General features: G+C 39.0%; 1 protein-coding gene across 1 annotated transcript in view; it reads left to right on the top strand.

The window, feature by feature from the left end:
- The first annotated feature begins 4,359 nt into the window (after positions 1-4,359).
- The window catches only part of lama4 (laminin, alpha 4), a 57,517-nt gene continuing 34,369 nt past the window's right edge, over positions 4,360-27,507 (top strand). The window contains exons 1-13 of the mRNA XM_047388522.1: positions 4,360-4,641; positions 14,945-15,046; positions 15,120-15,247; positions 15,393-15,473; positions 17,011-17,225; positions 17,721-17,821; positions 19,170-19,350; positions 19,667-19,747; positions 19,841-19,992; positions 23,954-24,064; positions 24,588-24,699; positions 25,199-25,363; positions 26,927-27,120. Of these exons, the coding sequence (XP_047244478.1) occupies positions 4,534-4,641; positions 14,945-15,046; positions 15,120-15,247; positions 15,393-15,473; positions 17,011-17,225; positions 17,721-17,821; positions 19,170-19,350; positions 19,667-19,747; positions 19,841-19,992; positions 23,954-24,064; positions 24,588-24,699; positions 25,199-25,363; positions 26,927-27,120 (1,731 nt within the window). The 5' untranslated portion in view covers positions 4,360-4,533. The remainder of the gene's footprint in view (positions 4,642-14,944; positions 15,047-15,119; positions 15,248-15,392; positions 15,474-17,010; positions 17,226-17,720; positions 17,822-19,169; positions 19,351-19,666; positions 19,748-19,840; positions 19,993-23,953; positions 24,065-24,587; positions 24,700-25,198; positions 25,364-26,926; positions 27,121-27,507) is intronic.

The following is a 27,507-nucleotide window of genomic DNA, read 5'->3' as shown; positions in this document are numbered from 1 at the left end:
GCCTTCAGCATTCACACAATAAAAAATAAATTTTTTGAATCAGGGGTTTAGAACCATTCAACAAAACAGTTATCAAGACCAAAGTAACTAATGAATGTAATAATACAGTTTTATTTAGCAAAATCCTGCAGAACAGATAAGAAAATTATATCTCGATATTTGTTTAGCCACTAATACAATCTATAACTGGAATATTGATCCGTTGTGCAGCACTATATTGTCTTGCTGGCTTTGGCACAGAGGGCAGTATTGTCTGCTCTATCACTCAGCAACCAGACCAGAAAAGGACCACCCAGAAAGCTCTCTCTGACAACTGATCTCTGGTGTTTCTACAGTGCCTGTGTTCAGAATACCAATGAGCTGCTTACCAAACATGAAAAAGGAAGTCTCCTTAGTGTTAATGAGCTAGCTGATTAACTAAAGAGACCTGACATAACATTTGCTGTGCTTTGTGTTGTCCAAATCCCACTTACATGTGTGTGTGTGTGGGTGTGGGTGTGTGTGTGTGTACATATTAACACCAATGTCAACAATTGCTCTGAGAAAATTTATTTTGAGTGTTTATGAGTATAACTACAAAATAAGATATAAGAATAGAAAATAAATATTGCAATTCAATGAAAGTAAAGTGACTCTTTTGTAGAAATCAACTCTGTTTTTTTATTGGTCAGTTTAACTTGCCTATTATTCAATGAACTGTTTAGATTTTCTTTTCAGTGTTACATTGGAGAAATAGTTCGGAGTAAAATTATTATTATTGTGTCTGATAAACCTCAATGGAGTTAACCAATAGTAAGCAAACTTTTGTTAGGGGCTCATATTTCTACTCTTTTTTTCCTCCACCAACCAGCCATTATGATACTTTAGCAGTCTTGCATGTGTACCTGTGTGTTTGTGGCTAGTTTAACACATGGCTTGGATATTCATGACAGCTCAGTGACTTCTCTGAAGTGGGTTTCTGTTATGTGCATACGAACATTTAACATCTTTTCTGCAGAATATGACCATTTTTGTATCTCAGCTTTGATTAAATTAGTTTCTGGCTAACGTGCTAAACAGTGCCAGCCTTAAAAATGTCATGGTGGTTAATGCAAATACCTTTTTGCATAAGAGAACTTTGAGCATTTATAACAAGGATTTTGGTTATATGCAGGCTTTAACGTTTACCCAGATAGAACACATACTGCCAAGTAGAATATAAGCATATCTGGCTAGAGTAATTATCTGGTGCAAGAGTAGTGGAGATAGGGACAAACCTCACACAGGCTAAACGCAGACCTTTCATGTAGTTGTGGAGGGTGGAGTGTTAGGTCCTTTTAGTCACTTTGATAAAAACATCTAAAGAAAATCGCAGGCAAATTTCTAGACAGCTCACACTAAAATGCATGGAGATTAATATCCATGGAACATGAGTCTGATAATTATAAAATATTTTTATTGCCTAAAAATTAGGACAGGTCTAACAAAATAATCATCCTATATCAAATACTAACAAAGCTTAATTCAACTTAATCACTGTGAGGTAAGTTGAAACACTGTTGCAACATAGCCTAGGTATATTATTATTGTACATATAATACATCATACATGACAATTGTTATTTTACGTCATGAAAGACCAAAGAGCAAAAAGCCCAAGAAGTTAATATGAAGTAAATTACTAAATATAGGAACGATAAATAGAAATAAATAAATAGAAATTTGTATTTTGGTTTTAAAATCTAAATAATAAATATATAATTACACAGTCAGATGGAAAGCAGTGGATCAATAGATATGTGCAGTTCCAACCAATCTAGGCATAGTTCTGGAAGGAATTGGCAAGACAAGGAAATTGTCTTGCAAAGACAAAATTTGATGTAATCAGAAGAAGTCTGAAGATACAGAATTTTCTTTTTTCCTCGGAACTATTTTGGAGTTTTCTGATAACAAGGACAGTCCTTGTAAAGCCAATTAATTTTGTTTATGTCATTTATAACTGCAACCTAAATGCACCATCAAGACCGATGATGTGTAGCCTCTGTAGAAGTGCGAAGAACGTTTAAGTAGTCTGAAGCTCGCTAGAAGAACAAGAACCACTAATTTGAAACCATTAGTGAATCATTTTACAACCAGCAAACATTTTAGCATGATAAAACTAGTGCCATTACCTGATTAAGAGAAACATTTCCACATTAAAAAAACACTACATTGCTAAAAGTCGTCTGCTTTCACACACATATGAACTTCAATGAACATTATTAATCCATAAGGTTTAACAGGATGTTGACCCACTCTTTGCAGCTACAACAGATTCAACTCCTCTGGAAATGTTTTCCACAAGGTTTAGGAGTGGGTTTATGGGACCTTTTGGCCACTCTTCCAGAAAATATATTTGATATGAGGTCTGACAATGTTGTGGGACTAGAAGGTCCTACTTGCGGTCTTGATTCTAATTCATCCCAAATGTTTTCTGCTCATTTGAGGTCAGGAACAGTGCAGGCCAGTCAAGTTCTTTGATACCAAACTTTCTTATTTATGTCTTTACTGATCTTTCTGTGTGCACTGGTAAACAGTCATGTAGGAACAGTAGGGGACCATCCACAAACTGTGCCTACAATGTTGGGAGCATAGAATAGTCTAAAATGTATTTGTATACTAAAGCATTAAGAGTTCCATTCACTAGAACTAAAGAGCCATGCCCAAGCCCTGAAAAACAAGTCCACCAAATAATCCCCCTTTCTACCAAACTCTATACTTGACACAATGTAGTAAGGCAAGTCCTGTTTCTGTGGCAACTGCCAGACCAGTAGTCCTTTGGCAGACAGAGGCATAGTTTTTCATTCCAGAGATCACATCTCCATTGCTCTGGAGTCCAGAGGTGGTGTGCTTTACACCACAGCATCGGATGCTTTACATTGCATTTATGATGTAAGGCTTGTATGCAGCTACCAGCCATGGAAACCCATTGTTCCAATGCACTGTGTTTTAGCTAATCTGAAGGTCAAATGAAGTTTGGAGAGCTATAGTTACTAATTCTGGAGAATGTTTGTAGCCTTTGTGCACTTTGCGTCTCAGCATCACCTGACTGTCATGGCCTACCACTTTGTGGCTGAGTTGCTGTAATTTCTAATCATTTACACATTATTTTAATGCCACTAACAGATGACTGTGAAATGTTTAATACCAAAAAATTGTCATGACGTTTTTTTTTTTGCATACTTTGCATTCTATCATGGTACCAGACTGAGTTCACTGAGCTCCTGAGAGCGATCTATTCTTTCACAAATGTTTATAGAAACTCCTGTCTGGTGCTGGATTTTATACACCTGTGATTGCGGAAATTGTTGAAACACCTGAGTTCAATTATTTGGATGGACTAGCAAATACTTTTGGCAAGAAAGTGTATTTCTAGCTGGGGTGACTTTTTTAGCCATCTGTACCCCAGTCAGTGCCAGTTTGTGAAAGAATTTGTATTATTCAGTTTTTGTAATGCTTAATGAACTGAAGTATGGCAATAAGAAGCAATCAATATTTTCCATTATCATCACCCATCTGCAAAAAGTCATATAAACAGTTTTAATTTTTCAGTTTTTCCAAAACAAAATCTAGAAACTAGTTAGCTAGTAATGTAGCTTAATCATATGTATTGGGTATAGCAGTGCCACATTTAGTTTTTTGTGTGACATTTTTTCCGTACATAACTGGAAGGCAACTTCCTGTTTATTAGTCACTTGAGACACACAGCCTCCACATGGCCCCACAAGCTAGCACTGCATGCCATGCAAGCATTTGGAGCCGCATGAAGCATGACACAGTAGCTTTTACACTGCATTTTTTACAATATCCTGGCAGTGTGGTGTGCAGGCTCTTCCTGTGTAACAGCTTCACACAGTCCCTGAAAATTCAGCAGCTTTTCAAGTGCCTGACCAGGGTAAACAAACAGTAAGCTAATGTCTGGGGCTGTGAGCTAGAGCTGAGCCTCTAAATCAGAGCAGCTGTTTCTTTTCTGCCTGCCGAGTGCATAGTGAGTGTTGAAGCTTTAGACCTCCTGCCCACCCTGGCGGAGCAGAGGGGGAGGGGTACTTGCTGCCTACTCAACCCAAGGTGAAAAGGGTGCCAGGATCATGGAAATGGAGATGGGGACAGAGAACTCTGTATGACTCTGCCAGTTAAGGTTAGGGTGAGCAGTTCAGATGGGTGCACTGTCTGCCTTGAACCTTCAGGAGACAGAAATCCTTGCTGCTCACTTGCCTCTTTGCTGGTCTCTCTCTCTCTCTCTCTCACTGTTTCTCTCAGCTTCCCATCTGTATGTGATTTGGGCCTGGCTCAGGGGAGAGGCAAGCCCACAAGGGGAGAAAAATCAGGGCAGGGAGGGAGGAGAGAGAAGAGAGGAAGTCCACAAAAGTTAGTTTTACATGATTCAACCAGGGCCGGGACAAGGGGCAGTGCAGCATTTGGACATCAGGAGAAGTGGAAACGTGAAGTAAAGGTTGAAGAAGCCCAGAGGACACAGCTTTTGACAGAGAAGGGGGGTTGCTGGACAAACACAAATATGGCTCCTAATTCCCTGTCCTGCCTCTGCCTTGTCTCCATCCTCTCAGGAATTGTCTGTCCAACTTCTGCCACCAGATTTGGGGAACAGCAACACACTGTTCTGGAAGTAAGACTCTTCTACATTTTGACTGGTCTGCTGTTCATGTTTTCTGGGGCTTAGTTTGGTCTGCCTTACCTTACCTGCTGCTTACATGATCTATACAGGTTTTTTAGACTTTTAGACAATGGGTTTGGTTTATAATAGAACGCTGTTTGTCTGAAACTTTCTAAAACCCCACTATGTTGTCACAGCGCATTGTGTTCATGCATGTACATGTCATTAGGGTGACTCTGAGAATGGAGCTCAGATAATCTCTTGAGTTACTGTCTCCCCTGCTGTCATGTGCCTTCTGCCCCTCCCTGACAGTTTTTAAATGGAAACAAGCTGCCGGTCTTTTAGCTACAATAAGTCAGGGAAAGAAAACCAGGAGGCAAAACATGAGAAACCAGTAGGAACAAGCTGGTCTCAGGCTTTTGTCCCACTGTCTTAGATTATATAGCTTTATAATAGCTTTTAAACCCCAGAGTCCGTTTAAATAAAAATCTACAGAACCACCTTTAATGTCTTTATGCTTGACTTTCAGAAAGGTAGATCTTTACACTGATCTTAAGCTGTAGCAAGCTAGGCTATCTTAAAATACTTTGAAGATTTTCTTTGACTGTTGGTTGATGCTTAAGTCATACTCAGTAATTAAATATTATCAGAGAACTATAATTTTCTTGTTTGTTTTTAAGCCTGTTAATGCTGAACTATGAATATTTATAGAAACATCGCTTGACTCAAGGGCTCAAGGATCTGCTCTTATCTCTACATAAGACAAAAATCTAATCAAAGAAGGGATTTTAAATTGAATTTTGGGGCACAATTTAGTTTTTAACACTAAGACAAACCATTATCCCATTTTATTAGAGTTACATCCATTAAAAATACCACAGAGAATACCGTAAGACAGTTTGGCAAGATGGGACCTTGCCTACAGTAGATGACTGAATGATGATGCATCTTTCAGGCCTCTGTCAGGTGAGTTATGGTGTGACTGGAATTTTAAGCCAAGTGGGCTCTGGGCTATCAGCTCTGATTCGGATTTTGATGTCCCTGTTCTCATGTGTAACCAATTAAATTCATCTAATAAAAATATAAAGGAAAGTGAGCTGAACTCAAAGCCTACCTTGAAAAGCACAAGCTGAAATTGTATTTTTCACCCTCAGTGCATAATTGTGCATACAGCATTACCGAATGACTTTCTGAGTGTTTTACCAAACAAATCATGGCAAGACATTTTGTTAAGGGTAGCTAAACCCTGATGAGGCAGGTAGAAAAGGAGAGAAACTTTTCAGAGGAGGATTGCACTGAACCGGACTTTCATTATTTGCCGACTGGGAGGAGGAAGACTTAGAATGAGAGGATTTTATCCTTGACTAGTAAGTGGAGCCTTTTATATACAGCTAAGATTTGTTTATATGTTATTTAGCTGGGAAATACCATTTTAAAATAAGCAAACAAATACACTATATTGCCAAAGGTACTGGGTCACACCTCCAGATCAATGAATTCTGGTGTTACAAATACTTCCATGGCTGCAGGTGTATAAGGTTTGGTGTGAAGAAACTGGCCTGCAGAGTCCTGACCTCAGCCTTATAAGAACACCTTTCTGATGTGCTATCAGTACACTCCTAAACTTGTAGAAGATATTTACAGAACAGTTAAAGATGCTATTGCTGAGAATGGTGGCTCCATCAACAAATTGGACCTTATAGATTAAGAATAGGATGTCATCAAAGTTCATGTACAGGTAAAAGTAAACCGACAAACACTTTTGGCAATATAGTGTATGTCTTTGAGAACACGGTGGGGAGTTTTTCTCTTTACCTGTGTGTGTGTGATGGGGGGATGGAGAGGTGATTTGCTAACCCTTGCGAAGTTGTACATTTACCACTTTTTGGACTTTTAGTTTGTTGTGTCACTGTATGTTGAATAAATTAGGAAATACAGTCTTTTGAAGTTCATATATAGAGGTATTTTCTATGATGTCCATTTGGAGACTCCAAATAGCCCCTTTGGAAAATACAAGGACCCACAGAAAAATCTCTCAAGAAGAGTCTTTTTTTGTTATTATAATTTGAACTTGTAGTAGGCATGACTTGTATCTAATGCCTCATTTGATTTCTGAGTCCATATCTTTAGCCCTCCGTTTACAATTACATTTAAACAAAGAAAGTGCAGACGAGAGACAAAAAGTTACATTTCAGTTTAATCCAACTTCTAAAACTATAAAATAGTTACAGTTGTAATGGATTTGACTGCTTGGGTTAAATATTTAGAGTGTTACCTTTAAAAAGTATTCTGAATGTGCTCCAAAGGGTTTGGAATCTTTGAATCTTTTATATAATTTTGAAAATTAATCAAATGTTACATTTATCCTATTAGAAATATAAAAAGGCATTAATGCTCTAATAAAAAATAATAGACAGATATCACAACCTGGTAATGAGGAGTTCCTGAATGAATTAAACAAAGTGCTTTTCTGTCTTTGTAATGACTAAGTTAACAGCTGTTTATCCCTGTCTTCATATTGTCCTCTACTTCATTATATATTGCATTAATCTGGTTTTGAGTGAAGCTTTAATAATATTGGAAAATTGTTTTCTAAATCTACATTTAAAACCTTTGTTCTTAAGTCTAAAGAGTAAAGATGTTCTAATTTAAGGTATAAAATACAACAAAATGAATGAGGGAAAGTGTAGTAAGCAAATAAACATTAAACTTCTGAATGAACAGAACAGGAAGTGCTTTTATTTTGATATTTCCAGCAGGAAGTGTCCTTGTAATGTAGCAGCTAGCTTAGTAGCCAGAGAATGTTGGAGGTCAGTTACTTTATTTTATTTCCTAAATGATCCAAAGTCATTTAATGCAGAGTTCAGTTGGACAGACATTCATGAGGTCACTATTATGAAGCTACAGCTAATATGAACAGATGGTTATGAGCCATTAACATCCCATAATAATCCACCAACATCAGCTAATTAATCAACCCTTTCATAATAAAACATGAGCAGCAGCTGCAGTCTGGAGCTCACATACTGACTTTCTTTCACTCTTCATTACAATGAGATAACATCTGTTACTAAGACGTGATTCTCTCAGACAAGGAGTCCAAGTCAAGTCTCTTTAGGGCACGAGTCCAAGTCGGGTCTGAAGTCTTTTTTAGGGGGGGACTTAAGTATGAGTTGAGTCAAAGTCTCAAACCTTTTGGTGCCTCATCAAAACCGTGTGTCACCTCAGTCATCAGACTGTGCTGTTTAATCTCTAATGCTCAGTATTACTACACCAGGGCCTTCAGTTCTTGTATATATTCGGCCTTTCTGTGTTTTCTTACTTTTTTGATCTCAGGGTCCCCTGAGAGGAAGCTTAGCCTCAGATTTTGTGTGCATAGTTTCTGAGGCAGGGTGAGATTCTCATGACCTGGGATTTGTCCTTTCCTGAGGATGTTCACCAGACTTAAATCTATTGTCTGATCCCCCCTTTAAAACCATTATAGTCAGTGAGGAAATGAGATTCAAACCTTCATGTTCCAATCCACATGACCCTCTTGTTGCAGGGCAAACTAACCAAACAAGCAGATGTCCTCAGAATATGAAAGTTTTGTAAATTCAATAACAATCTACATATTTAGGAGAAATAAAGGTATGCTGCATAAATAAATGGTGATGGCAAGACTGCAGAGGCATGAAGCTACAGAGCTAGAGATGGATCCAGTTCCACAGTTCCATCTGTGGAACTGGATCCATTTTATTGTTTTTGATGGCAGTTCTCTAATGCAGATGAAGAGCTTTATAGTTCATTCTAAAAGCACTTAAAGCTGAAATTACATATTATAAATTCTGGAATGCCACATCAGAAAGTGAATGAAGTACAGGGCAATGAGGCTTTACATGTTGAATGTCAGCTCTGTGTCTTGTAGCAGATGCAATGAGAGAACCATGGAAATCACTGACATTACAGAGCATGTTTGTAATGTTGCTGGTAAAAATGTTTGGGTTTTAATTGCTAAACATTATCCATATTATGCTCTGTCACAGCAAACTCTCATTATCGTCAAAATTTAGGTTGGATTGAATGTTATTGGAGAACGGACAGATGAATGATGTTGAATTTAGGAGTATTCCAGAATGAGGTACGTTTCATAGCAGATTATGTTTGTTTTGAGACAGCAATACATCATAGATATTATGAGCTGGAAATGCAGCAGAGTGGCAACTGTGTGGGCCAAGAGAGGGAAGGACCTGACAGATTAAAATGAAGGAAAAGTATGAAATTATTTAGCATATTTTAAAGTATAATTAAAAACACCAAATTAAGGTAATTGATATGAGTCTTTGTCTCAGGGAGGGGTTCAAGGATATTGGCGTCTTGTTAACAAGTGGATAGATGGATTATAGCTTTGTACCCAGCAATGAGGGTGTTCCTCAGCTGAAGTAGGAGAAGAAGGTGTGGCAACCAAAAAACAAAGGTCTTTACTTCCTGGCCCATCTACATTGTAACTTTCACCTTAGATAAGAGACATAGACCATGAACGAAAGAACAAGAACCCTAAGCATAACCCAAAACTTGCTGGATGTTACTTAGGAGAAGGATAGCTGGGTTTCCTATCTAAACCTATTACAAAACTTGCTTCCACAACTTTTGATCAGCAGAAAATTGAATGAATGAATGAATTAATCTATTCATGCGTTCATTGCTTTACCAGCAAGTGTCACATAAACTTAAAAAGAAGCAAGGTTGAAAAGGAAACAAAATAACATTTCAGAACATTTGAATGGTAATAAATAAAGAAAGGTGAGAAAGATCCTCAATACGAAAAGAAATACAAAAGCTAAAAATCAGCAGGTATCGTATCTCTTACTTTCTGTATTCTTTTGTTGATGTGCTCTTTACTGGGAAACCTCTGAGCTCTAGAACTAAAAAAAATCATCCAAAGCAAGCTTCAAACAAGATATATTTAGAATTGTTACAAGTAGGCTATTTTAGCAAAAATCCACAAATTTACATTAATGTACTTGAAGGAACAGTGGGAGCAAAGTCTGAAGAATAGATTAGAACACATCATGGTATGGGTCAGTTTGTTACCTCAGAGACTTCAGACCTTAGTGTCATTTTAGGAGAGATTTATTTTAATGCCCAAAAGCTTTTTTTTTTTTATAAAATCACCACCAGATAAATTAGGCTAAATTAATACCTCCCTGTTGCCTTTTTATGACCATGCTGAAAGTGGGTGCAGCAACGAAAGTCTCGATCGAAAGGTCATGCATAACCCACAAAAGACAACTCAAACCATGTGCAGAGGAGAAAAAAACCTGATATTTTTTTAGGAATGCCATATGAAGAGATTTTTGTCTAGCTATACAGGGACGCTCTTTTCCCATGGATAGAAAAAACACAAGAAGACAAATTCCTGGTGAGAAATCCAATAGTTTTCAGCTGCAGTGTTTTAATTCCATCCTGAGCCCCGCTGCTGTTCTGAAGTCCCACCAACCCAAGGTCCCTTCGGGTTCGGGTTTAAACAGAAAGGAAAACATATCTTAGCCCTTCCCTTTAATATGTGCTGGACATTAAGTTAATTACAACTTTTTCCCTCATAATGTATTCCCCCATAATAACATGAGCTGGTTTGAGCTTTGTTCTGCTTGGTGCTTTTTGATATTCATCAATCTAATGACTAAAAGTGTTAAACTAAAAAATGCATGCACATAGGTCAATTTTAATTAAGCTATTGACAGTTTAGTAAGTTGGGCTTAATTTACAAATATGTTAAGAGAAAGTCATTTAAACAGAACTAAAGAGGTCGTTTTAGAGGAGTCCATGCCATTTGTTATCTCAACTTATCCCCCTGCATCGAACCACCCCCACCACCACCACCACCGCAGCTGTTTAACCCATCACAGATCTGTCGTTGATGTTCCAGTTGATTCTAAATGCTTTAAATCCTGTTTTTCTATTAACTTCAGATTTGTTTTCTTGTAGTTGCCTAAATTGAGAGTTTGGGTCCATTCCATTCCAAACCACCAAACATTTCGAACTTTGTCAGGATGTCTTTGCATGGAAGCACAACGCATGTGTGTATAGTAATGTAATATGGCTCTGCTATAACTGTGCACACTGATGGTGAGGGAACCCCACAGGAAATGTGGCCTGAAGGACATAGCACTTGTGTTTTACAGGATGTTTAACATGAGCTGGCCACAAACACGTCTTTGTCTCATGGCCCATCTGTGGATTAAACAAAGTATGAATCACAAGCATCCACAGCTGTAAGTCTGTGGAATGTTCCACCCTTTGGTAGCTCTGAATGTACTCCTTCAATGTCCGGCTGACTGCATGAAGCAAAAAGGTCAAACTCTAGAGTTCCTGCAGGCTGCAGCTAACAGAGTGCTATTGTATGCCTCACTGAGTGCTGCAGCTCCAGAAGTTCAAATGATGCAAGTGTGTTGGAGAGACACAAAGACAAACGTTTTAGAATTCTTACAGTGCATCGAGCTGGGACAAGCCTGGAGAGCAAACATGTGACAGGAAGCTTGGTTTCTGACTGGTTTCCTCAAAACAAGACACACTGTTATAAAAAAAGAGATGTACTTATATATTTAGAACAATGATTGGAAAAAATAATGTTTTTGTAAAACTATCTGAAAAAATGATGTTCTGTTCTGCAAAAAGTAATATTTATACCCACCACAGCTGTATTTGGATGTGAATACACACTGCTGCCAAATGAGCACAAGGAAGGCTTAAATAGAAAATACACTAACAAATTAGAAGATTTCAGAGGCATTCACTGTTAGAAAATCCAGCATTATTATTTTACTAATGAACATGTCCTAGCTTTGTTCAGAAGTTCATGTTTGCCGTTCAAGTTCTTTAGAACTGATAATAGGTCATTTTTTTGAGACTTTAATTTAATTATTAATTCACTCACTTTTAATCAGAAAAAAACACAATTGCTAAGATTATAAAAGGGATTGTATTGGGAATTTATGTGATAGACCAATGCAAGCTAAACAAGCAAACTTGAGAAAAGGTGCTCTGATAAGATTAGACTAAGACTGAACTTTTTGACCTACACTCAAATTATGTGTGTCAGAAAGACTAAAACTGGACATCACTCTGAACACAACATCCAGATGGTGAAACATGGTAGTGTCAGCATCATGCTTTCTCCAGCATAGACAACTTGCAATGAAATATGGGCAAGGTTCCTTCTCTGTAAATATGCAAATTTTGTAGAGACATTAATCAAAGGCCTTGCAGCTATACCTACAGCGAAGTATTGAGGCAGAGGGGCCGAATACAAACACATTCCATACTCGTCAGTCGTTTATGTTGTCTGAAAATAAAATCTCAGTAAAAAACATTAAAGTTTCAAGTTTTTAATATAACAAATGTGGAAAAGTTCAATGAGTTTCAATACTACTGCAAGGCACTGTCAATGGGAGAAAGCATGATCATAAGCATGAAAATCATAAGAAAGAAAGAAGAACCAAAGTAGGGAGTGGTGGAATTTACTTTGAAAGCTGTGAGGCAATCAGGCTACCCACCACAATGTTGCAACAACAATCTGGTGACAAATAGTTTGAGGGCCAAAGGGAATATACTGCAGGCAGGGTGGAAAAACTCGATCTGTTGATTTCTTAAGAGCAGGAGGATCAGCTCTGCAGGAAATCTGTAAATGGAGGCCATTTTCCAGCCAAGAAACAAACACGGACTGAAGCAGAGACATAGGGAGCGAAAGAAGGAAAGAAAATACATGTCTGTTGGATGTCAGGCCATGGTTAGACTGCATGTTAAAAAAAAGAATAGTTATTTATTAATTCAATTATTAATCCAATAATGTCAAATGAATTGCCTTTCCCCTTACACTCCAAACATTTCCCAAATCTCAACATTTTGCAAAAGCAAACACTTCACATGTACCAAGGCATATGAAAAAAAAAACATGAAACACCATAAATCACAGCAGTGTTATATCTCTCAAAAAACAACAGAGCATCATGCAAATTACTGCTACTGGTGGTAGCCAGGTCCTCAACAAGACAACCAAACACAGGACAAAAAAATGTAGTCACTTAAGCCCCGCCCACTCACAACAGAAAGCCACAGGTTTAATGGACGAAACATATCAACATTAAACTTTTCAAATGACATAAAATAATGATGATGCTTAGTATGTAAATCCGTAGCCCCTTTCAGGTCATCATTTGGTTTTGTGATCTACATCTGTTTATTATACCTCATAATCAATTAACTGGTGCACTTGTCCCACCTATATTATGCCTCTGATCCACATCAGGAGATGGTAATAAACCTGTAGCCACTATAAACTGTGACAGGTAGTACGGCATTGGGCAACGAGTTTGACGTAGCAGCAGTAGCTGCTCAGGCTGGGTGCTTAGAGAACAAGGACATCTGATCTTGATCTGAGAAATGCGTTGATCAGTAGACAGTGATGGAGATAGTAAGATGGGTCCATATGGATGGTGTACAACAACTTTCAACAACTTTCTTGTATTTGAAAGCCTGCATTAGGATCTGGGAGAAATAACCCTAAAGTAAAGGCTCAGAGTTGTAAGCCACACCTCTTTGATTTAAGGAAGCCATTTCTCCAAAAGTACCATAAAAAACAGTTTGCAAATGCACTTAGGGATGAAAACATTCATTTTTGAAAACATGTCCTGTGGTCTAATTGAATGAAAATTTAAATGTTTGACCGTAGTGACAATCGTTATATCTTAGAGAGAAAAGGATGAAGCCTGCAAGCCTGAAGACAGCATCCCAGGCGTGAAATAAGGCAGTACCACGTTGTCAGGAGTTTTGTTGCATGAAAGACAAAATAGGCCCCATGAGGAAAGACTATCATGTAGAAATTTTCAAGAAACTGTCATGTATATTAATGCTATTATAGACCTTCAGATCAACATAATGTGTTATTGATCTGAAAGATCCCCTCCATCAGAACCAACTGGGTTCTCCCAGTTGGGTCCTCCTTAACAAGAGAATAAACAAACACATTTACTGTTTCTTTCATGGAGTCATCTAGTCCATGTTAAAAAGAAATAAGAATTGTTTTGAGATTGATAAATACAATATATTACTAAAATAGTAAAAAACTTTTAAAAACATGGTAACCTTTTCCCTGAAAACCACAACTAACATTGACAATGTTAATTGGTTAAATGTGGTTAAAAAAGTGGTGTCCAAATGTTTTGCCAAAATCACCAAGTTGAAAGTACTCGGGGACCATCATTTTCTTTTTTTAAATAAAAATGCCAAATAATTTTATTGTGACTTCCTTCCTTCAGACCTGCTCAGGAAAAAAGATCTCAGATGTTTTCCTTAATAAAAGAAAGGCGCTGTTGGGTCAAATGTTTTCTATTTAGTTGGTCTAGAAAATGTTTTTATTGTAAATGTACTGTATAAATCTGCTGTATTTATTTTCTGTATTTAATGGGTGTGCCCAAGTCTGTTTTTGGGTACAATGTTACTGGACGTTTGTGGCATGCTTTCTATGATATTAAAACAAAAGCAAAAATAACATGGTTGATAAAATAAAAATACTTTGTGTTGTACCTTAGATATTCCATTAAAGAATATATAAATTATAACACGTCTTCAACTAGTTACATCTGGATAGAAACTGACATTCTTGCTCCAACACACAAACATTCTGAACCATAAGTGTTATGACACTTCTTAACTTTTACGGAGTTGATTTACTCCTTCATAATACAAGCCATATGAAAGTATCTGTTCTTGCATTTCTGCTGTGAGAGATTAATGGGTTACAAAATGTATTCAGTTCAAAAAAGCTCTGTCAAATAATTGCAATTACTATTCTCTGAGAAAACCCGTTTTTATACATGGGAGAACAGACGGGCTCTACAGAAGGGTCCTGGCAGGGACTGAAACTCTGGGCTTTCTTATTGTGACGCAACAGTGTTAACTCCTGAGCCAAGGTTTTGTAAATGGAGAAAAGATGTAAGAATCTGTTTTATGAAATTATTTAGTTGTGGTCAGTGGCAAGGCCTACCTTTGAACTAGATATTGTGAGAGGGTAACAAGGTCAGACAAGGCAGGTGTGAATATTTTATCTCCTTATCTGACTACCCCCTGAATTCCTAAAAGATGCCTTCCTATTAAATAATCCACTTGTGGTAATAGGAAGACCTTAACACAGACAAAACAAGCAGTCCAGCCTTTTTATGGTTACAAAAGTGCACTTGGGGCAAACTGCATGTGGTATATGTGCATTAAGCTGCTGTAGTATTGCCTTCAGATACACCACTGTTTGTAACTCCGTTTGTTTCTCTTTGTTTTACAGGTGTGTGCAAAAGGTCTTTTCCTCAGTGATCAAAACATATGTCTTCCATGTAACTGCAAGGGCCATGCTGACAACTGCGAAGACATCACTGGCATTTGTATTGTAAGTATTCCACCTTATTTTTAAACGATCCAAGTTGATGGCCATTGTCACGTTTATTGTGTCTTCCCCCCAGAACTGCAGGGACCACAGCACAGGGGATTTTTGTGAAATGTGTGAAGATGGCTACATCCTGAGCTCTAGGCAGGATGGGCTACATGCCTGTATACCCTGTTCCTGCCCCATCTCCTCCGACTCTAATAAGTAAGCGGGTTTGCTCTTTCAGATTCAGTCTCAAGGCTGAGTATTGATGTTTTTCTGACATGCTTTAATATGTGTGTGCGTGTGTGTGTGTGTGTGTGTGTGTGTGTGTGTGTGTGTGTGTGTGTGTGTGTGTGTGTCCGGCCAGCTTTGCTGTGTACTGCAAAAAAGGGGTTAGCAGTCTGCAATGCAAGTGCAAAGAGGGCTACGCTGGATATCACTGTGAGAGGTCAGTGCTGATTAGACCTACAGCAACTAACCCACTGTTTTTGTGCTCTTTGATTCAAATGATTAGTCAGTGAGTTGGGTCAAAGTAACAAAAATCAACTTCAAATGAATTGAATGTGTGAAATACCGAACATAACATAAAACTGAGAGCCGTAAAAACCAACGTGATTAATTTCGCCTCTGGGAAAATTAGAATCTGTGAATTTGGAGGTCATTAAAATGATAACATGAATAAATATTAATGTTATAAATTTTAAGGCTATCAAATTTAACGTTTCCTGTTTTCTTTGACTGCCTTGATTTTAGCGCCTCCACTTTTATTACTTCAGTTTTATCATTCATTGGGTTCACGTTGTAATTGTTGTGACTTCCGGTAGATCGGAATATGGCAGCAGCCTCGGCACGACAGCAGAATTTTGCCATGAATTATTGCGGGTTGAATCAGATTGGTCAAGCTCAGGCAGCAATGGCGGGCGATGGTGGCAAAAAAATTGTGAATAAAAATTTAAATAATACTGTGACCCCAGATAAACGTTTAAGATGTTTAAGGCAAGAATGTAGGTTTATTGAACTCAAATATCTACTCGGTTTATTAAGATTCCACTTACTGTAATTTCAAAAAAAGAGGTTCGCCGTTTCTCGGCAGCTGTCAGCCGACTGAGTAGTGTTCCCTCCCTCTTCCGGAGAATGTGCCTAATTCCTGACTCATCGTTTTGAACCCACCGCTGGGTTTAACTACTGGGTGGAAGAAAGGAATCCAAATTTGTCATTGTCGTTTTCCCTGTTTCCCTGGAAATATACCTTTGAAAAGTTTTATCCTTGTTTGTATATTGGACTCTTTTGAATAATAGGCTACTGCCTAAACCACAAACCCATGGTGCGCATCAGTGATTATTTGAGTTAAGTCCTTTGTTTGGTTGATTTGTTTCCATTGACAAATAGTCACCACACATAGCCTGAAAATAATCCTCAGGCTATGTGTTCGTCTGGAGGTTTTTCGATTGTAACTCCCTAGGGCTCCACCCCATGGCCGACGATATCACTGCCGTACAATTGAAATGCATGCAAATGGATATGGACTACAAGTAGGCCTGCTGCCGTATTCCGATCTACCGGGAGTAACAAACATTACACTGTGAACGCGATGAATGATAAAACTGAAATGTTAAAAATGGAGGTGCTAAAATCAAAGCAGTGAATGAAAACGGGCAGCATTAAATTTGATAACCTTAATATTTTTAGCATTAATATTTACCATGTCATCATTTATTAATCTATTTTATTAATTACCTCCAAATTCACGGATTGTAATTTTCACAGAGACGAAATTAATCACGGTTTTTACAGCACTCAGTTTTACCATGTTCAGTATTTCACACTGTCAATTTATTTCAAGTTGATTTATGTAACTTTGACCCTTTGTAGTTTGGAGGTGCGCTTCCTACAGCATTAACTTCATCACTTTTTTGTCAAAGTGTTAATTATAAGCATTCTCCACATACACTGTATGCATGTCCTCTGGACACTTTCCCAAACAGGTGTGCTCCAGGTTACTATGGCAACCCAATGCTGATTGGTTCATCTTGTAAGAGGTGTGACTGTAATGGCAACACTGACCCTAACTTGATCTTCAACGAGTGCCACAACGTGACGGGCCGCTGCCAGCACTGCTGGGGAAACACGGCTGGTGACAACTGCGAGAGGTGTGCCCCGGGTTTCTATGGTGACCCCATCAGCGCCAAGAACTGCAGAGGTGGGGGCTCTACCATAAGGAAATACCTGTACCTTTAATCTTCTTTCAAGAGGCCATGGGAGTTAAGTTTGATGTGTGTGTTTAGTGAAACCAGGAAAGCCACTCATTCAGCTGTCTGCAGAATCAGGGTGGCCAGCTGGGAAAGATGTTGACACTGCTGCTATCTATTGCTGTCCTACACCCCGTGACAGTAGTCCAACTTTTCTTTAGTGGCAAAGCACAACCCATATTGTTGCAACATGATTATCAAGTCATAATTATTTTTGAAAAATATGTTTGCTGTAGCCAATCTAAGGTGTGTGTACAATCGCATTTACCACAGAGGGGTTTCTCTGCTGTGTCTACAAGCTGCTCTGTGGAAAAACAAGCCAAGGCCACAAGTCCAGTTGAAGGATTATTGTATGGCTAATTGTAAAAATAACCCTTTCCACCTTGCTCGCCGCATCATGTGACATCAGAGGTTCTCATTGCGGTGCATGTCCTTGTCTGTCCCAGAGTGCGAGTGCGACAAATGCGGCACCTCCTCATGTGACGACAGGACAGGAGTGTGTCACTGCAAGCCGGGAATCAAAGGACGCCTCTGTGACCAGTGTGAGGTGAGACTGACCACATCATTCTGCACACCAATAAATGTTAACTGATTGGCACATCAGTGGTAAGAAGAAAAACCTGTTTAAGAGTATTTCATCAATACAATGATGGCAGTAGGACTGAATGTGAGTCAGATTCTACTTTACTGATCCTTGGCTGTACTAAACTTGGTTTCTAAAGACAGTTTTATAGGAAAACTGTCAACAGTGACTATGCATATAGATTTTTGTAAACCACAAGTTCCATTCACACCCTGGAACTATATTTTATAGGTTTTTTTTGTGGGATTTTATGGGATGGACCAAAACAAAGTAGTGCATAATTCTTAAATGTAAGTCAAAGAATGAATGGTTTAAATGTTCAATGCTTTGTAGAACCATTTTTTAAGCATGTTTAAACCAGCATCTAGTAGGTTCTATAGTTAGTTTCATTGATCTTCCTTGTCCCTGCTGAAGAAAAGTATCCATGATGGAAAAGATCCATGTATCCTATGGGGATGGTATGCTCAGGATGGTGTGCAGTGGTAGTTTTCCTATACACACACTGTCTGCATCTTGGCCATAATGTTCATTTTTGGTCTCATCTGGTCAAAAACCTTTAAGTGCCTCTTTCACTTCAAACACATGTAAAAGCCTTCGTATTACACGAGGTCTAAAATTCACATTTCTAATGCAAATACATCATATTTCCCAATAAAAGGGCACTCTGGCAAAAAACTGTGCACCTAGTGTTCAAACAGAAGTTACGTAACTTGTAGGGGAATTTGAAAAATGTAAAGATCTTTTTACAGAAATATATCTACACTTTATCTTCTACAGGGCTTGAGGCAAACTTTAAGGATGACTTCTAGTGGCTTTCTTTCAACAATGGCTTTCTTCATGTCGCTCTTTTATTAAAGGCACATGAAAGGTTTTCACCAACACACAAATTCTATATGTGAAGGAAAACCCATCACTGAATGTTTCAGCTATCATCTGAAACTGCTTTTGAAAGGATCTTCTAAAATGTCAGGGCCAGTTCAACTGCAGGATGTTCTAACAACCTTAGGCCTCCATTTCATCTGAAGTGACAAGAATAGAAAGCAATGGAACAATGAAAAGCAAGTGAAAAACTTAGGGATGAAAGCAGTGGAAGTGTGTGGTAGGATAAATGCCACAAATATTTGTGGTTGCATGTACTGCCAAACATAATGAGCTGTAACTTTCATTCAGTCATTGCACAACCAGAATTTGAAAGAGGGAAAATGGCCACATGTGAGGTAAAGTAATGGGCAGTACTTAAAAGACCCCACAGATGTTTCAAAATAAACTTGAATAAATTCATTTGTTTCTTTTGTTTTTCTTTTAAATCCAGGAGGGATACTTTGGCTTCTCCAGCTGTCAGGGCTGCAGGAGGTGTGAATGTGGGCCAGCTTCCATTCGCACAACGTGCCATCCTCTTACCCACAGCTGTCCGTGCCGCCCCGGGGCTGGAGGTCGTTACTGCGAGCGCTGCCTCCCAGGATACTGGGATTACAGCCCTTCCGGCTGCCAGAGTAAGTCAGGAGTCTATGTTCTCCATAGCAAATGTTCTTTCTCTGTCTTCACATTAGCAGTGTTTACTGTAGAATAAAAAATCAAGTCCACATACCCAGAGGAAAAGGCAGCATTGAACCTTCCATTCCCACATCTACAGCAGTGCTGATGATGTTAGAGAATGGGAGTCTTTGCCTGAAAAATCTCTGGAGAGAATTGGATGACATCATTATGCAGTTCAAATGTGTATACACTATGCAGCTGCTAAAGCCATCAATTCCTCAGCTCTGTCCTGTTTCAGCAGATCCTGACTAGGTAGATCTTCTCTTTCTGCAGAGTGTGACTGTGAGAGTGGCCACTGTAATATGCATACAGGAGAATGCCTTGCAGAGGCTACAGTCAATCTCTGCAACAACAGTGAGTGGAGCTGAAAGCAAATGAATAAAGTACACAACAACAGACATAAGTAGAAATGCTTGAACATCGGTATGAATATGTTTGTGCTTTCAGGCTGTGATGATTGTATATGGCAGCTGATCAGAGATTTAAGGTTGTCCAATAAGACCCTGGACCAGCTGAAGGTTGGGGTGTTGAACATATCAACTGGTGCTGCTGCTAACGACAGGATCAAATACTACAACTACACTGCTCATCAACTCCAGGTGAACAACAGTTTTGCAGTTTCTGAAATATACAATATATGGCCAAAGGTAGTTGTCGTAGTCGTAGTTGTCTACTTTTACATGAACTTTGATGACGTCCTGTTCTTAATCTATCACATCCAGTTTGTTGATGGAGCCACTGTTGCCAGCTATAGCAACTTTAACTATTCTGTAAACATATTCCACAAGGTTTAAGAGAGGGTTCAAAGTGAGATGAGAAAACCAGAATTGGAGCCTCTGCTCTAATGCATCCCGCAGGTATTCAAGGAAGTGGAAGTCAGGACTGTGCTGGCCAGTCAAGTTTCAGGCCAGTCAGGCTGCTTAATCTCGCACTGAGCTTCACAAATGACCAGGGCCTCAGAGGCTTTATGTTGGAAATGGTTAATGAAAGAGGCTACTTTGTTAGACCAGCAGAAAGTGCTGTGTGATTGTGAAGTGGATAGAAAGAAAAAAAAATTGTATCGAACTGAAAAGGGGACCCAAAATGAAAGTTTAAAGGTTTCTTGAGATCTGTAGACGTAGCTCGGCAGGAAGCCACCATCGCCGAGACCAGGAACCTCTGAGGGCAGACAGATAGGTTAGTGGCTGAGCAGAGAGCCGTGGGCAAAGTGAAGCTCAAATAAAAAGTTGCCAACCTTTTCAGAGAATCCGCGAGTGTGTAAGGATGCTGATTTTCGGCTCCTCAAGGCTGTAGGCTGGTGACAGTGGGATGACGTCACAGAGGATCTGAGAGACTGTGAATGAGACACCTTGGTTTAACGTAACCCAGTAGGTTAGTGGAATCCAGAGATCAGGGGACAGAGACAGGGTTGAAGACGGGACAGTGGTAACAGGCGACAGAATGAGGGGACTTGGCTTGAATCGGTAGACGAGTCACAGAAACGGGGTCAGACACAGAGAATCAGATACGGGCAGACAGCTCCGGGGATTAGGCAGGAAGCGGCAGTCCAGAGATCAGAAGCCAGGGAGATATCCAACAAGGGCAGGGCAGAACAGGGAACTCCAGGAAGCAGAAACGAGATCGAGATCAGGCAGGCCTGGTACGCTGGACATTTATTCACACAAGGCGTTCGTTAATCTGGTGCTATTTGTCAGCCAGCGCACAGCATATAAAGCCAGAACAACAGGTGGAGTGAGTGAGGCATGATTAGGGTGCTGACAGGGGAGAAGCAGGTGACAACAAGGTTCTAGATTGCTTCTGCAAACAGAGGATCAGAGGCAGGCAAACAGACCCTAATCATAATAAAAATAAATTAATATAATTTATTTATTTTTATAATATAGTATTTTATTATATAGTATTTTCAATATTGTTCACAAATAAAATTTGTAAAAGTGTGACATGTATTTTTATTCAGCATCCCTGAGGAACACTTTGTAGTCTTCTTCCCTGTCCCTGCTGACGAAAAGCAGGCCCAAACCATGATGCTGCCACCACCATGTTTGACAGTGGGGATGGTGTGTTCAGTGTGATGAGCTGTGTTGCTTTTATGCCAAACATATCGTTTTGCATTGTGACCAAACAGTTTGATTTTGGTTTCATCTGACCAGAGCACCTTCTTCCACATGTTTGGTGTGTCTCCCAGGTGGCTTGTGGCAAACTTTAAATGAGACTTTTTATGGATATCTTTGAGAAATGGCTTTCTTCTTGCCACTCTTTCATAAAGGCCAGATTTGTGCAGTGTACGACTGATTGTTGTCCTATAGACAGACTCTCCCACCTCAGCTGTTGATCTCTGCAGTTCATCCAGAGTGATCATGGGCCTCTTGGCTGCATCTCTGATCAGTCTTCTCCTTGTTCAAGATGAAAGTTTAGAGGGACGGCCGGGTCTTGGTAGATGTGCAGTGGTCTGATACTCCTTCCATTTCAATATGATTGCTTGCACAGTACTCCTTGGGATGTTTAAAGCTTGGGAAATCTTTTTGTATCCCAATCCAGCTTTAAACGTCTCCACAACAGTATCTCGGACCTGCCTGGTATGTTCCTTGGTCTTCATGATGCTCTCTGCGCTTTGAACAGAACCCTGAGACTATCACAGAGCAGGTGCATTTATACGGAGACTTGATTACACACAGGTGGATTCTATTTATCATCATCAGTCATTTGGGACAACATTCAATCATTCAGAGATCCTCACTGAACTTCTGGAGTGAGTTTGCTGCACTGAAAGTAAAGGGGCCGAATAATATTGCACGTCCCACTTTTCAGTTTTTTATTTGTTAAACCAGTTTGACACATCCAATAAATTTCATTCCACTTCACAATTGTGTCCCACTTGTTGTTGATTCTTCACAAAAAAATTAAATTTTATATCTTTATGTTTGAAGCCTGAAGTGTGGCAAAAGGTTGACCAGTTCAAGGGGGCCGAGTACTTTTGCAAGGCACTGTAGCTTAGATTCAGTCAGATTGGATGGAGAGTGTCTTGTCACAGATTTTCTATTGGATGAATACACATGAATATTCATTGATTTAAACCATTAGCTCTGGCTTTATATTTAGAGTTCTTCTCCTGGTCTCAAGTGTTGTTTAGCCTCTAACAGGTTTTCTTCCAAGATTGTCCTTATTTACCTCCATCCAGCTTTCCATCAACTATGGCCAGCTTCTCTGTTCCTGTTGAAATAAGCATCCACACAGCATGATGCTGACAAAACCGTATTTTACATTTGTTGTTGTGTTTTCAGGGTGATGTCTAGTCTTTGCTTTTTACAACAAATATCATTTTGGCAGGTAGGTCACAAACCTGAATTCTGGCCTTATCTGATCAGAGCGTATTGTTCCACATGTTTGATGTGTTCTTTCAATAGTGGCTGTCACATTTTTATAAAGATCAGCTTTGGGGAATGCATGAGTAAGAGCTGTCGTATCAGAAGAGTCCCGCCAGGAATGCCAGCTCTTGGCTACTTGTCTGGTTAATGCTCTCCTTGCCTGGCCTGTCAGTTATGGTGTGCGGCTATGTCTTAGTAGGTCTGCAGTTGTAATCTTCCAGTTTCAAATTAAGAACTGAACAGTGCTCCTAGAAATGATCAAAGCTTGTGATATTGTTTTCGATGCATCGAGATATTCACATTGACTATTCCAAATTACTTTACAAATGTTAGAACTGTTAATTTATAATGTAATAAAAGCCAGAACTCAGACGCAAGTCAATGTGGCACCTGGATAGTTTATGGTGAACATAGGGGAGGTGGGAACAAGCTGCACACTCTGCACAAATTATAAATGAATGGGCTAAGGGCCACACCATTTACACGCTGTATTTCATAACTGATTTTTTTTTTATCACAATACAATCTTCTAAAAATTCCCAGCCCATTGTTCTGTGACCTAACCCAGCGTAAAACCTCTCCTCAACTTCCTCCCTGAAATGTCTGCTGGGTTCCTTGGTCTTCATGATGATGTTTGTTCGCTCATGTTCTCTAAGAAACCTCTGAAGCCTTCACAGAACAGCTGGATTTATATGGTATTAAAATGATCACAGGCGGACTTTATTTAGTAGGTAGCTGACATCTACAGGCAATTGATCACACTGAATTGTATTTAGAGACTTCAGGGTAAAGAGGGTTGGATACAAATCACACATTTCAGATTTTCATTGATAGTACTCTTTAGAAACCATCCTTTCCACTTGACTTCACAATGATGTGCTACTTTGTGTTGGTCTTGTGCTTATGTGGCTCCATGTTTGTTCCTCCTATAATCAGACAATAGTTTGTTGTTTTTTTTAAAAGATGACAGTTTTAAAAATCCGTGAATATGTAGACATAGATAATGTGGATTATTGTAAAGACGGGTTTACTTCTGCTTTGGGGAATACTCCCAGGAATTCAGCAAACATTGTGGCAGTCAAAATAATTATGTTTTAATTTTCTTTCAAACTTTTCTTGCACTACAGGGACTTTTCCCCATTTGTAACTCTCTGGCATGTATTGGAATAAAGAAGCTTAACTGCTTTACTTCCAGAGGCAGTTTCAAGTCTGGAGAAATAAATCATCTGTAATTAAAGGGCGGACATATGAGCTGGAAGAGGGTGCAGAAACTGTTCTGGTGGACATCAAGGAGCTCAGAGAGTTGGTCAGTAAACACTTCATCTTCTGTTTGGTTTAGTTAAAGAAAACCTGAATGGGAAAAAGATTTGCTGTTGATGTTGCTCTATCTTCAGGTTTTTTTTTTTCTTTTAAAAAGTGGTTATTTCTATTCTAGCTTAAACGATATGTGTTATTGTTCAGACAAAAGTGATTATATTTTACTAAAGTAGTTCCAGCTACTTTACTCTGGCTCTCTAAATATCTATTGAAAATCTGTTGTTTACAAAAACTTAAATTTATTAATAAAAGTTTGATTATTTCATTTTACAATATAGAAATCTGTAGTCCTCAAAGAATAAATTAATTACAAAATGTCAGATTAAAAGAACAATAGGAGTGCAGCTGTAGCTCAGTGCAAAAGAAGAGTTTGGTAATTTGCAGGCTGTGCAGTCCAAATATTGTAGATCAGCATAATTAAAAAAATCTCAAATCCAGACAAAGGTGTTTAGGACGCCAACTAGCCTATCAGGCAAATTAAGGACCTGCTGTGGATTTCTCCTTGTGTTCAGGAGAGCCCGATTAAGCATTTGGGGAATCAGCTGGAAAAAGAGACCCTGGAGACCTTTACCTTGGCTGAGCAACTCTGCAATAATCTCACAGATCTCAACATACGCATTGAAGGTAACAATAGCTGCCTTCACACATCATTGGCTGTTTTGTCTCTAACTATTTTTGGTGATTTTCTTTGGATGAGAAAAACATTTTTAACTGGTGGGATTCCCTTTAGGAAGTTTTCAACAAAACTGAATTTACAGGTAATATCCAGTGATTTGAAATAAAAGTCACATGTTGAAGATCTCACCACCTATGAATGTGTACAAGCAGACTAAATAATAGTTTTGTAAACTAACTGAAACGCACCATCGTTATGAATGTTAAATCAAATTTTAGAGGGCTTTGAGAGATTTGCTTAAGGCATTTTTTTAAAAAAGGTTATTGAACAAACAACGTCTTTTAACAACTAAAACTGTTTCCGCAAGTTTGAATTTCTAGTAGATTAAGAAGGTCAATGTTTTCCCCAGGCTCAAATATAGAAAAACATGGATCTAAAATATTTTAATAAATGCTTTTGAATGTGCCTGAATGTCTGTTACTGCTCTATATGTGTATGTCTTCACAGATATGATCCATGACTGGGAACTGTACAATGTCCAGCAGGAGATGGATCCAGAGGCGGTCAGACGTAGCACAGAGATAGCCCAGGACATGATGTCATGGATGAGACAGCTTGACTTGTCACCACGAGAACCCGTTGCCATGAATGAAACAACTGAGGCCCATGACTGTGAGAAAAGCAACTTATTAAAATGCAATAAAAGCAGAATTGCGTGCATATACAGTGATGACTGCCTGCAGATTTCACTGAAGTGAGCTGTGGTTGGTTCAGTTTAGCATTCGTTCATTGAACAAGCCAGTTCCATTTACCACCAGTCGTGTACAGTCCCAACAAACTGTCACTGAGACCTCTGAACGTAAAAATATAAAAGATATAATTTTTCTGTCATTTATGTCATCGTTATATCCAAGGTTAAGCAGACCCCTGGAAGAAAATCTCTCTCCAAATAAGGAAGGTGTCTGCACTGTTTTCCCACGTTGCTGTTTGTGACTGTGTAGACCCAGTGGCACTTAGTTCTCTCTGAGGTTCTGCTCAGTCTGCAGATGCTTGCAGTAATGGTTGGGACTGCCTCAGTACCACACACTGATTCAGATGGCCAGGATGTTCTGGGTGATGCATGTATCTAATGTTTTCTGCATGCCTCCATCAGTCATCAGAGGGGATGATGATGTCCATATCTGTGGCATTGCGGTCATTAGTTGACAGTGTTCAGGGGCCACCTTGCACTTCCATCAAAGGAGAACTTTGAGTCTAAAAGCAAATAAAGATATGATCCACAACAAAGGTTATTGATCAAAATCTATTTTTATTAAACAAATGGTATCATTAATATCCCACATATTCCCCAATTTTAGACCAAGCTCAAATGTTAGTAAGACAATAACTGAACTCCTAAGTGTATTTATCTTAACTAGTGTGTGTTTTACTTTTAACTTTTTAATAGTTAGTTCATGATGATGTAATTTGGACATTTCAGCTTGATCTCTGCCTAAATGTCAGGACCGAGCCCTTTTACAGATCTTATTGTCGTTACCCTGGTCTGTCAAAAAATAGGTTTTAGTCTGTACCAAACTTTAATTTTAGAAGGTTTAGACTTTAAGACAAAATTAAGGTAGCGCAGATCAGTCACCTTTACAACCGAACAAACACATAATAAAAGGTCAAGGAACCCAAACCACTGAGGCTCAATAATACATTGTGAATATCCTACTGTTGCTAAGACACCTTAACCATGTTTAGCAAAGTTGTATGTAGCAGCATTTAAACCTAAATGCTAACAATTTTACTTCTCACAATAAAATTATTCGAATTGTGCTGTTGTGTCCATACACTGAAAGTGGTTATTGTAATTAGTAATGCCCCATTTGAATTTTCCTCTTGGGAAATCCTCTACATCTTAGGCATTGCTCAGGTCCAAGTACTGGTTCCTTAATCTCAGCTGCATGCCGTGAAAGCACACAGGGCCTGAGATCTCGAGGGATTCCTTTGTATGATAATAAAGGACTAAGTGATCCATAATAGGGTGTTTTTGGTTGTGTCTTTATTTTGGAGCTATGATCTGAATGGGGCTAAAGTTACCCAAACTAGTTTAATTATGTTACAGAGGGAAAACTGGAACCAGCCCAATTCAGAATCAGACCAGAATTAAAAAGTTACTTAAACAGTACTGGCCCGTGAAAACCGGATCGAAGCACCTCTAGCTGAATCAAGATTTGATTCTTGTGTTTCCAGTGCTGACGCGTATCCGTCAGTTGGGGAAGAAACTGATGAATACAGAGGGCCGTCTCCCGTCTGTCAGAGAGGTCTTGTCCCGTTTCTCCACCAGACTCTCTGAGGCTCGGGAATTTCTCCTTAACGCCGCCAGCACTGTGCAGGAAGCGGAGGACAAGAATAGAGCCAGCCTCCTCAAATTCCAAAGGAAAGAGGTGATTTTCCATTACCTTGATCTTGCATCATAGATTTGTTTTTGTGTTTGATCAGAATGCACTGATGGTTGTATTTCTGTGAAGAATTAACAGCCCATTCAGCAAGCTGTTGAGAAGGGTGTCAACATGAAGCTATCCCAGGTTATGTCTACTGATTCCTATCTTGACTTTCGATTTTGCCGCACGTTTGGGTGGTCTGTTTACTTGTGTTTTTAAGTGGTGAGAACAGAAACACAGAACCGTCTGTGGGAGTTTGGGAGTATTACACTAGAATGAGGCTCTAACGGGGAGAGGCAAAGCTACAATGCAAAAAAAACAGCTCTCAAGATATCATCTCTACATAAGCATAACTTTAAATTCCCGTGGTGCAGCCAGCTGATTTACAGA

Source organism: Girardinichthys multiradiatus, chromosome 15 (assembly GCF_021462225.1).
Source record: "Girardinichthys multiradiatus isolate DD_20200921_A chromosome 15, DD_fGirMul_XY1, whole genome shotgun sequence".
NCBI classification, from domain to species: Eukaryota; Metazoa; Chordata; class Actinopteri; order Cyprinodontiformes; family Goodeidae; genus Girardinichthys; species Girardinichthys multiradiatus.
The sequence above is the reverse complement of the archived record's forward strand: the minus strand, read 5'-3'. Positions and strand labels throughout refer to the sequence as shown.